Here is an 11506-nt window from a genome sequence, read left to right as displayed (position 1 = left end):
TCTTACCCATTCCTGCCCTTGACTCAACAGTGTATACACTAGAGTCTGGGCCAATCCCTCGCTAGCCTTGGGTTTCTGTTGCTCTGCCCTTTGGCTTCTCCTGGAAGAGCAATGGAAAAGCTTGCTGACTCTACAAGAGAAAGTCTATAGCAACACAGCAAACCAGACATTTCAGTGCTATCGATGGACCAGTAGTTGCAAGCCATTGGCCAAACAACCTGGTAGCACAGATGAAGAACTAGAAACCCAGGAAAGGACCATGGTCTGCTCAGTCACTCAGGCAGCTAGCAGAGAGCCAGGAACCAAAGCTGCTGGGCTGCCTTCCCTTTGCTAAACTTGAGTTTCCAAATTGGAATAGAATCTCAAAGCTAGCTCAGGACACCATCAAATTCAGTACAGGTAGTAAAGGAATTATCTTTTCAGTGACCTGCGAGCCTAGGGGTGAGAGCACTTACACTTCTCGAGGATTCAACTCACTCATTTATATTAGCCTTTCCCCAGAGGCCAGGCCACAGAGTGGAGGAGGGTATTAAATATCAGAGTTATTTAAAATCCAGTTGCCTGCCCCTCCCAAGCAGAGTGTGGCCTCTGCTGACTCAACGAAGAAAATGAATCTGGAGCCTATGGATTTTCCTGTGTCTCAAGGCAGTGAAGGAGGAGGGAGGCTGTGATTAGTGAGCCTCAGTGCGGCCTGCGGTGCAGTTCCCCCTTCCCAACCAGGCCAGCACAGATGCTTTACAAGAGGAGAGGCACAGGCTGGGCCTCCCCACCATCAGCACTTGGTCAGGCCAGGCTGCTGGGCTGTGCCTCCATTTGCCTCAGAGAAAGATGGTCAGAGAGAGTGGGAGGAGAGAGTCACACCTAGAAGGGACACATAGCTTATCATTACCATCACTGTCTGGCTAAGCAAACCAAGGCCTTAACTGCCATGGAGTCAAGTTCAAGGTCACATATGAAGGTGGTGGCACCAGTTTGGGTAAGTTATATTATTACTCTCCTCTCCCTGACCTTCAGCCCTAAAAAATTAGACTAAAAGATCCTTTGTTTATATACTTTTTCTTTTCATTTTTTCTCAGATAGAGAAACTGAAGTCTGGAAACACAAAAACTTGCCCAAGAATTTTAGTGATCTTCAGATATCTCTGATGGCACAGAGACTCAATGGAGCCTGCTAGGAAAGAGGGTCCCTGTTGGGTGACCTCAGGGAGTTACCAAGCCTCTGAGCTTCCTACCAAGGTACAGCAGAGTTTATAGAAAGCAGGATCTTTTCAAGGAGAAAACAGGCCCAAGTGAGGGAGCTTAAAGGGCAGCAGGGGACCTGCCTTGCAAGATGCAGAGAGGGGACCTGGTGTCTAGTGGGATAAGAAACTAAGAACTGAAGCCTAGTGCTGCTGACCAGGGGAGTTCTGGTCCAGGTATAAGGATAGCCAGGTACTCTGCTTGGGTACCATGCTGCCTGCCCTGCTTAGTCCTGAAGAAAGTTGTAGAGGTTCAGCTCACAGCCAACAGGCTCCCAGTCACCCTCCAGAGAGGGAACCTGAGGCACGGAAGACCACTATGGCAAAGGAGCTACAGAAACCTGAGCTCCTGGGGGGTTCTGGTCCCAGGCAGCTGTGCAACCTGGGAAGAAGGACTTCCTTTAAGTGAAGGTGTCCTGGTACAGTGTAGATGAGGAATCCTCGCCTAGCTGGCCTCAAGCCAGAGTTATTCTGTGCAGGTTCAGTTTCTGGTACCTTTTCTGTGTAGAAACCTCAACTGTGTCCTGACAACATAGGAATCAGACCAGTATGATCCCCACCACCAACAGTTAAAGGACCCAGAAGAGTTCTAGCACTTTGAGCACTAAAGAAAGTTCCAGAGGGAGACTAGAGAAGCATAGCTGAGGAAGACCATCTCAAGTGGGGCAAACAGTCCAAGAAAAGGTAGTTCCATTGACTGCATCAGAGAACAGACACAGCCTTAGACTCAAATGCACATACATTTATTGAACACCTACTGCATACCACACAGAGACAACTCCCTAAAGGAAAGAGCTGTTCTTCCAGAGGACAGAGTGGTTTTCCCATTCATACAACATAGAGCATGTGAGTCCTCGTCCCTAAAGATTAAAGGTTCTTCCTGGGCTTCTATTTCCTAGCACCCATCAATGAAGGCTGCCTGCTGCCCTGTAGCCCCTTTGGGAGAGATGGCCAGCAGCAAAAAGAAGCCAGCCACCATGAAAACCTGAAAGGGAGCTCTGGCAAGCCGTGGTCTTCAGTTCCTCAGTGGCTGGAGGCAGAAGGTCTCCATGGAGTGGACCAGAGATGTGACCAAGGGCACAGTGCAGGGTAGGTGTTGGCTCAGTCTGCATGCATGCACTTGCACATGAGTCTGCAAGCTGCACTTCAGAGATGGCAGCAGTAACCTGGACTGGCTCAGCATGTACACATTCAAGCACATGTGTGTGAATGAGCCTGCAAGTATCTGTGTAAGGCCCATCTATGCAAGCCAGAGCTATGTACAAGCTTGTGCAAGCCTTCCATGCACATGTATGTACAACCAATTAAGCATGAATCTGTATGAGATCACATATGGACACATGTAGGTGTGCTTCTGTAAAGCTTGTCTTTATATGTATTCCTAAATTCATGTGGGCATTTGTACAGACATGTTCAACTCTGAATGTGAAAGTTACTGTATCATCTATGGCACTTGGGAGAGAGGACTGGGTCAACACGAGCTGGGGGACCTCCCACATCACAGGCCAGGCCACTGCAGGGTCTGCCTCTTTGGTTTCCCTCTGTTGGCTGGGTCTGTTAAATATAACCTCAGGGAAGAAGTCAAGCAACAACCATTCCCAATTCAGGAGAAAGGGGCTGATTCTTGTGGGGGTAGGAGGGGAACCTCTATCCTAACCAGCTCTGCAGAGTGAGATACTCGAATGGCCAGCAGATCAAATGACAGCTTCTCCAACCTGAATAATTCATGCCAAGGCCAGGAATGCTCCCTTCTCAGGAGTCTGTCTCTTTAAATCAGGTCTGGAGCTTCCCAGTTCTGCAAAAAATAAATAAATAAATAATAAATAAATAAATAAATAAATAAAATTCAGAAGAAAACAAACCTACAAACAGCTCAGCCCCCACCTCAGCCCTGCACCTACCACAACCCCACTCATTACTGCAAAAGCAGTTTCTGGATTTCCTGCTCCTAGAGCCCCACCCCCAGCCTTCCACCCATTCAACACTGACAGGTAGGGAAGACTGGAAGGGACGAGGCAGGCTGAGCACTGTGTCCTAGGGTGCCCAGGTTCTGGGGCAGGGAGGGAAAGCAAAGAGCCGAATCACTCCATCCACTAGCCCCTGGGCTTAGGACAGTGCTTAGAAGGCTTCAGTGTGCTGGATGGAACCCACGGTGAGATCCTGGCAGAGGGCCCAAGTTGGGGGACACTAGGACAGGAAGTATGTGAAGTCGGAGGGGGTGCTGCAGAGTTCCCTGGGGCGTGAGCCGGATTTGAGAAAAGGCTGATCGCACAGGACCTGCAGAGATGAGGAATCAGTCGCGCCTAAGGGAATTGGGGTCGCTGAGGAGGTAGGCAAGGCTGGGGATTTTCCAGGCTTTCATCACCCTTCGCACAGAACCCTGGAAGAGTAACTTTCTCAGCCCATTCCTCAACCCTGTCTCCTCTTCTATGGGCAGATCGAAGATCCTTTCCCACCTGCCAGTTCAGCCCCGGAGGGCCCCACCCTACACGTGCCACCGGGGGAGGAGGAAAGAATCAGCTTAAACGGGGGGGGGGGGAGAAAAAAGCCACGGGGGGGGGGGGGGGGGGGGGACGTTGGGGGAGAAGGAAGCAGGTCAGCGCCTCAGGGAACCAAACTTCTCAGGAGCCCTGGGACTGGAGAGCCGGGGAGCGAGAGCGCGCGCAACGACCCAAAGCCTGCTGCTCCTCGGGAGCCTCCCACCCCGCCTCCCTGAGCAAGGAGGCGCGGAGACACCGCTGGGGGCGGAGGAGGCGGCGGGGAGGCGGGTAGGGGGAGGCAAACCCTGCCCACTCGGCTCGGAGCCCGGAACGGCCGCGGAAGTCGGACGCCTGCGCTCAGGGCGACGAGGGTACCGGGGACGGGGGGCTCGGCTCCCCACCTGACCCCTGTCACTTCCTCCCCCCGCCAGCAAAGTGAAGGCTCCTAGGACTTTCCAGGCAGAGGACGGACCGATCGGGAATCGCCAGCTGCTCCAGGTCAAGGTCTTGCCCCACCCGTGCCTCCCTCCCCATCATCACCAAGGCGCTCCCAACTCACTGGTGAGCGCGGCGGCCCGGGCGCTGGATGCGGGGACGGCCGCGATGGCCCCGCGCGCGGGACAGCCGGGGCTCTGGGGCCCGCTGCTGCCGGGGCTGCTGCTCGTGGCGGTGGCGCTGAGCCGGCCCGCCGCGCCCTGTCCCTTCCAGTGCTACTGCTTCGGCAGCCCCAGGCTGCTACTGCGCTGCGCGTCGGGCGCGGAGCTCCGGCAGCCGCCTCGGGACGTGCCGCCCGACGCGCGCAACCTCACCATCGTGGGCGCCAACCTGACAGTGCTGCGCGCGGCCGCCTTCGCGGGCGGGGACGCGGACGGTGACGGGGACGAGGAGGCGACCGACGGCGTGCGCTTGCCGCTCCTCACGGCGCTGCGCCTCACGCACAACAACATCGAGGTGGTGGAGGACGGCGCCTTCGACGGGCTGCCCAGCCTGGCGGCGCTAGACCTGAGCCACAATCCGCTGCGCGCCCTGGGCGGCGGCGCCTTCCGCGGGCTGCCCGCTCTGCGCTCGCTGCAGCTCAACCACGCGCTGCTGCGCGGCGGCCCCGCGATGCTGGACGCGCTGGACGCGGCGCTCGTCCCGCTGGCTGAGCTACGCCTGCTGGGCCTGGCGGGCAACGCTCTGAGCCGCCTGCCGCCCGCCGCGCTGCGCCTGCCGCACCTGGAGCAGCTGGACGCGCATCTCAACGAGCTGGGCGGCCTGAGCCCCGACGAGCTGCGCGCACTCGAGCGCGATGGCGGCCTGTCCAGGCCGCGCCTGCTGCTGGCCGACAACCCCCTGCGCTGCGGGTGCACCTCGCGCCCCCTGCTGGCTTGGCTGCGCAACGCCACCGAGCGGGTACCCGACGCGCGTCGCCTGCGCTGCGCCTCCCCGCTCGCGCTGCTGGACAGGCCTCTGCTGGACCTGGACGAGGCGCGGCTGAGCTGCGCGGATGGCGATCCTAATGAGCGCGGGGAAGAGGTGGACGTGGCCGGCCCGGAGCTGGAAGCTTCTTACGTCTTCTTCGGGCTGGTGCTGGCGCTCATAGGCCTCATCTTCCTCATGGTGCTCTACCTAAACCGCCGCGGCATCCAGCGCTGGATGCGCAACTTGCGCGAGGCCTGCAGGGACCAGATGGAGGGCTACCACTACCGATACGAACAGGACGCCGACCCGCGCCGTGCGCCCGCCCCGACCGCCCCTGCCGGCTCCAGAGCCACTTCCCCGGGCTCTGGGCTCTGAACTTCGCCTCCCACGGATGGGAAGCTGTCCCTGCCAGCTGATGACAGTACTGGGCCACCTAGCCTGCCCTTGCCTGGCCTGAGCCGTGGAGATGAGATACCCACTAATTTTGATCTCTGAGACACTGGATCGGAGCATCTCTCCCACTCTGAGGCTCCAAACTGTACTCCTTCTCCCAGGTCAAAAACCCAGAGACGACCCCACCTGGTTCCAAAAACAAACCCGCCCATCCAGCCTCTGATCCAGCCTTCTCGGACCATTGGAAGCCCTTCTCCCTGCCCTGGCTCACGCATAGACCCTGCCCTTCTCTTCGAAAGCTCTGACACCTTCGCCACCACTCTGCTTTGAGCCACACACCCTGGCTAGACTGCATTGGTCCCTGGTCCCAGGCCTGAGCCCCTCTCCCAGAGTTTGGGGGATCTCCCACCTGGTTCTGGTCTCATCCAAAGGTTTCTGTGGATTTTGAGCCCTTTGTCCCACCCCATAGCCCTGAACCCTCCATCCTGCATGGAGACTCATATTTGGGGACCCTGTGGTTTGGGCAGCCTCTTCTCGTCTGAAGAAGGGTTTCATACCCCAGCTCTGGCTCAAGCTCCTCCGTTCCTTGCCTCTGGCTTGGCGTTCAGCTCCTATTCTATCTCTCCCAATCCAGGGACAAGCCTTAGTGAGGAGTCCATCCTTGGCCCTTCCCTGAACTCTGATGTCCCAACACTCCGTGTTTGTTCCTAATCTCAAACTCAGCTCTCCTTCTTAGTCAGTTTCATTCCCCTACCACTCTTAGGCTCTCCATTCCTCTGACACCCATCGCTGGCACTTGAACCCGCCCCACCATTGACTGGTCAGGGTCCAGAGAGGAATCCACCCATTTGAGGATGCTATCCCCTGCTCTCCTAGAAGTTCTGCCATTCTACAGGACAAGGGCAAGCACCCCTTTGCAGACAGGCAGATTCCCATGGGGAAGAGACGGGTGCTGGATGTGCAGAGAGTAGGAGGGCCTCCAAACCAGGGTCACTGGTCCATCTGGGGCTGGGAGCTGCTACCACCAGTTCCTCCAGGCCCTCTCCCACCCATTGTGCTCCTCTCCTGGGGACTCCTCACCCACCTCCCCTATGCCTTCTGGAAGAGGATAGGGTCTGGCCTCCTGTCTCAGGCACAAGCCCTCCTGGTCAAAGTTGTGGCCTCAGTGCCCTGCCTTCTGCATGATCCCAAAGCACAATGGTGAGTGGGGAGGGACTGCCTCCCTGCCTCCCACCCTAGGTCAAGCAGAATGGCCGGCCTGTGCTGCCTCTGTACAGAAAGCCTCCCTCCTCCATGTATTGGCTTAAGGCTTGCCTTCCCACCCTCCCCTGAGAAATCTGGACCTCCCTTGGGCTGTTTTCTATAAAGTCTGCAATAATAGCTTATACTCTGCTCTTGTAAGTGGTGTTGTGTTGTTCCTTCTGACCTTTAGGAACCAGTGAGTGGGGGAGAGGACAGGAGGACATTTCAGGCAATGACCCTTGTGTGTTCTCTGGGAATGTGGAAAAAGAAATGGGCTCTGAATACACATAGCAAGATTGAACATAGACACATGGAGGGACTTCTGAGTTTTCTCCAAACCGGCTTTTTTAATGGTCTGAAATGGGGTTATCCACAACCAGGATGGGACCCTGTGCTTCCTTCCCCTTTGTTTGGAGAGGGGAGGTGAATGGGAGTGTAATTAGACTAACAAACCTAGTCTCAGATGAGCCTCTGTGGAAAATGCCAGCTATAAGAGCAGGGAAGGCAAACTGAGGGGCCATTGGCTACTCTAGTGTCAGGCTGTGCTCTCTTGGCTAGAGTTGAACCCTCACACTGAGTGTGCAAGAAGATGAGGCTCTGAAATGTATTTTAGAAGCTCGGAGCCTCATGCCTCAGGGCCAGGGGAAGCCTCGGCTGTCTTTAGTAGGACACAGAGCACAGCCTCCTTGCGTTCTCCCAAGGGAGGCTGCACTCCCCCAAGTCATGAACATCTCCATCTGTCAGTGACCTTCAGCACACACCCTGACCATCCCCCAGAACAAATAGTGATGTTCTAACACAGGTTAAAGGACCATCTCTCCAACAGATCACACCTTGGTACTAAAAGTGTACCCTCTGGTAATGTGGTCTAAGACTGCAGTAAATCCTGGTAAATGAACCGCTGTTAGCTGTGGGCTTGCCGTCAGCAAATGTGTAAGGCTTTTATGTAAGCGCTACTTCAGTCCTAAGAAGTTAGTTTTATTGAGCCACAAAGCAACAATAGATATAAAAAAATCAATTGAATGCCAGTAGATTAGTTGGTGTTTTACCTTTGTGTCTTTTACTGACTCCATTAAAAGTCATCTCTGGTCTGTTACCCAAGTTGCAGTCTGCCAGCCTAGGGCCCTGGCCTTCCTCTTCTGCAAATCTAGCCATTCCTTTAGCCTTTCCTGAGTGCAGCTCTGCCATTAGTCCTAAGGAGGCTAATGGCCCAGGGAAGGATTCATCTAATTGAGGTCTAGGGAAAAGAAATGCCAGGAAACTTTGAGAACCAGAGTAAGAGACTCTGACCCAGCCTAACGGGTCTTAGGAGAAGTGGCATTTGAGCTGAGTTGGGGTTTGTCTTGTTTTTGCAGTGCTGGGTGTCAAATCCAGGGCTTTGGACATGTTAAGTAAATGTTCTCCCAGATACACCCTCAGCCTTTAGGGTTTTTTTTTGTTTGGGGGGGTGTTTGTTTGTTTTCTGAGACGGGGTCTCACTACGTAGCCCAAACTGGCCTTGAACCTGAGCCCCTCCCGCCTCAGCCTTCCTAAGGCTAAGATTCCAGATGTGAGCCACCCTGACACCCTGATAGCATCCACTTACTCCAAAGCCTCCCCCAGAAGCTGCTGGAAGTAAGGGGTGGGGCAAAGATCCAGAGGATGGGGACCATAGGAATCAAGTGGGATGTTCCTTAAAGAGAAGCTAGGACATCAAGCAGGCAAGAGACAAGGCAAGCGTGGGTGTAACTCAGCATGTGGCAGACATGAACCTGCTGTGCACTTGGAGAGACATGGCAGACTTCCCAGGCTTCTATGACCCATAAACAGCGTGAAATTACCTTTCACAAACTTCTTCACAAGAAACCTCTCATGTCAGTGACCCCGAGCCTACCCATGCCCTCAGATCTGGTGTGGGAGACAGACAGGGTCTGGCTTGAGCCTGAGGACTGGATCTGAGTCTGAACTAAACACCTCTTGAGAGGTCACTTGGACCCTTGGTCAGAATATTGGATGCATTCCTACTGTGTGCTGGAGAATCCTGCCAATCTGGCTCCTGCTGATACTGTTCCCTGGACTCCCCCTACCCCACCTGCCTCTCTGGCTCTAGCTAGGTTCCTTCTGTTCAGGCCGAGCTGGACTTATAACCTCTGGAGGCACTGCCTGCTCCCACTAAAGTCCATCTCCATCTTCATTAAGCTGACCTGACAGACTCTTGGCCCTAATTTACAGGCATGGCCTTTCCCAGTCTGGGAGAACTGACCAGAGCAGTTAATATTGCTGTGGTAATACACTTGGCTGCCTTCTGAACCCCTCCTCCCTCTCTTCCCCCTACCTCGCTGCACCCACCCATTTCCTTTGGCATCCTGCAGGGCAGCTTTCCAGGAGTGGAAGATGGGGCTCAACTCATCCTTCCTTGAATGGGTGGGGAGCCAGAGGTTCAGATCGTACAGGAACCCATTCAGACCACACACAGGCCAGGATGCCCACCATGGCAGGCTGCCCCTGCCCTCCCCTGGGTCTGAGTACCTGACAGCCACCCCCTACTGCTTCGAGCAGCCAGGCTGAACTACAAAAGCCTAGAGAGTGGAAAAGAAAGACTGCAATGGAGGGGAGGGGGTGACCACCATGAGCAGCTCCAACAGGTGGCAGAAGTCCTGCTTTGGTTTCTTGGAGGCAGCAGCTCTGCTAGGGATCATATCCACCCTGAGGGAAGAAAGAGGCTGACTCTGGGTTCCTGAGCTCAGAGCCTTGGAGTTCAGTCCATCTTTCCTGAGTCTCTGCTGAGGGCTTGCTGAGCACAGGGCTCCTGTCCCAGGTCCAGATGTAGTCACACAGGGTCACTGTGATTATGGCCATAGAAGCACAGCATATCAGGGAGGTCCCTAACCGAGTTGGCCACCCAAACTGACTGACTGGCATGAAAAGGCACCAGTGACTATCAATAGTCATAAGGGAGAAATAAAATCATCATCATCATCATCATCATCATCATCATCATCACATGGGAAAGCCAGCCATGGTGGTGCATGCCTGTAACTCCAGCACTTGGGAGGCTCAGGCAGGTGAATTACTGCAAGTTTGAGGGCCACCTGAGCTACAGAATGAGACCTTATCTCGAAAAAAAAAAAAAAAAAAAAAAAAAAAAAAAACAACAACAACAAAAAAACAGGGACCGGAAAAACAGCTCAACAGTTAAGAGCACTGGCTGCTCTTGCAGAAGACAGGGTTCAATTCCCAGCACCCACATGGTGGCTAATAACTGTCCATAACTCCAGTTTCAGGAGATCTGACACCCTCTCTGGCTTCCAAAGGTACTACACAACATGGGTGTATTTATATACATGCAGACATAACACTCATACACATAAAATAAAAATAAATAAAAAAACAGGGGCTGGAAAATTGCTCAGTGGTTAAGAACACATGCTACTCTTGTAGAGGACCTGAGTTCAGACCCCAGCACCCACATCAGGCAATTCACAACTGTTGTAACTTCATCTCCAAGGGATCCAATGCCCTCTTCTGGTCTCCTCAGAAACCTGCACACACATACACATGCCCACACACAGACACACACTTATACATACTCATAAATAAAAATAAAATCTTTTAAAAAATGGGCTGGAGAGATGGCTCAGCAGTTAAGAATACTGGTTGTTCTTGCAGAAGACATGGGTTTGAATCCCAGCACCCACATGGCAGCTAACAACTGTCCATAACTCCAGTCCCAGGGGATCTGACAGTCTCTTCTGACCTCCTCGGGCATTGCAAGACACAGGTGCACTTACCTACATGCAGGCAATACATGTATACTCATAAAATAAAAATAATAAATAATTTTTTTAAGTTAGAAAAAAAAAAACGGCTAGAGAGATAGCAATTATGAGTGCTTGCTGCCCTTCGAGAGGACCTGAGGACCTGAATTGAGTTCCCAGCATCCACATCAGGAAGCTCACAAGTGCCTATAACTAGCTCTAAGGGAATCTGACACCCTCATATGGCTTCCACAGGAACCCACACACACATGGCATACACACACACACACACACACACACACACACACACGCACACTGACATAAAGAAACTTTAAAAACTTTAAAACAAAGGCAAACTAAGAAAGTAGCTCAGCTGGTAGACTGTTTTCTTAGCATGCACAAGCCCTGGCTTTGATCCCCCAGAACTATATGAATGGGACATAGTAGTACATGCCTGTAATTCCAGCACTTAGAAGGTAAAGGCAGGAGTATCTGGAGTTCAAGGTCATCCTTGGTGACATAACAAGTTCAACACCACCCTGGACTACATAAACCCTCTTTAAATAGAATTATATATATAATATATATTTTTTATATAATACATAAAATCACAGGGGACAAGATTAAATTAGGGCTGAGTAGGGGCTACAGGTCAGAGGCCTTAGACCCAGTGACTTTTGATAAGACCCCAGGAGGGGAGAAACATACTAAATTACTAGGCTGGACTAGCAGGTCTCCTAGCACTGGGTGACTAATGGCCTCCCTTCCTTATACTCCCTCCAGCCATGCCAGCTCCTCACATCCTAGTGATCCAGCCATCTGACTCCTTGCTTGGGACAGTACTCTCTTCCCAATACAGATAGCATTAGGCAGCTGAGAACTCTCTGCATCTCTGACCGAACCCTCTCCCAGTGCCATGCATCTGGACCTTCATCTGTATTGACCAAAACCCCTTGTCTGCAATGGGGGCGGGGGGTCCCTGACTTTTAAGTCCGTAGTTCCACAGAAAAGAT

General features: G+C 53.3%; 1 protein-coding gene across 1 annotated transcript; it reads left to right on the top strand.

The window, feature by feature from the left end:
• The first annotated feature begins 4034 nt into the window (after positions 1 to 4034).
• On the top strand, positions 4035 to 6915 carry Tpbgl (trophoblast glycoprotein like). The gene has a single exon (XM_029568887.1). The coding sequence runs from the start codon at positions 4321 to 4323 to the stop codon at positions 5494 to 5496; it is 1176 nt and encodes a 391-aa protein (XP_029424747.1). The 5' UTR covers positions 4035 to 4320; the 3' UTR covers positions 5497 to 6915.
• Positions 6916 to 11506: the final 4591 nt, after the last annotated feature.

The sequence above is a fragment of the Nannospalax galili genome, unplaced genomic scaffold (genome assembly GCF_000622305.1).
Source record: "Nannospalax galili isolate Female #2095 unplaced genomic scaffold, S.galili_v1.0 scaffold278, whole genome shotgun sequence".
In the NCBI taxonomy this organism is placed as follows: Eukaryota; Metazoa; Chordata; class Mammalia; order Rodentia; family Spalacidae; genus Nannospalax; species Nannospalax galili.
The sequence above is the reverse complement of the archived record's forward strand: the minus strand, read 5'-3'. Positions and strand labels throughout refer to the sequence as shown.

What these genes read in the sequence shown, in the direction of transcription:
- Tpbgl (XM_029568887.1), top strand. Translation starts at nt 4,321, where the DNA reads ATGGCCCCGCGCGCGGGACAGCCGGGGCTCTGGGGCCCGCTGCTGCCG.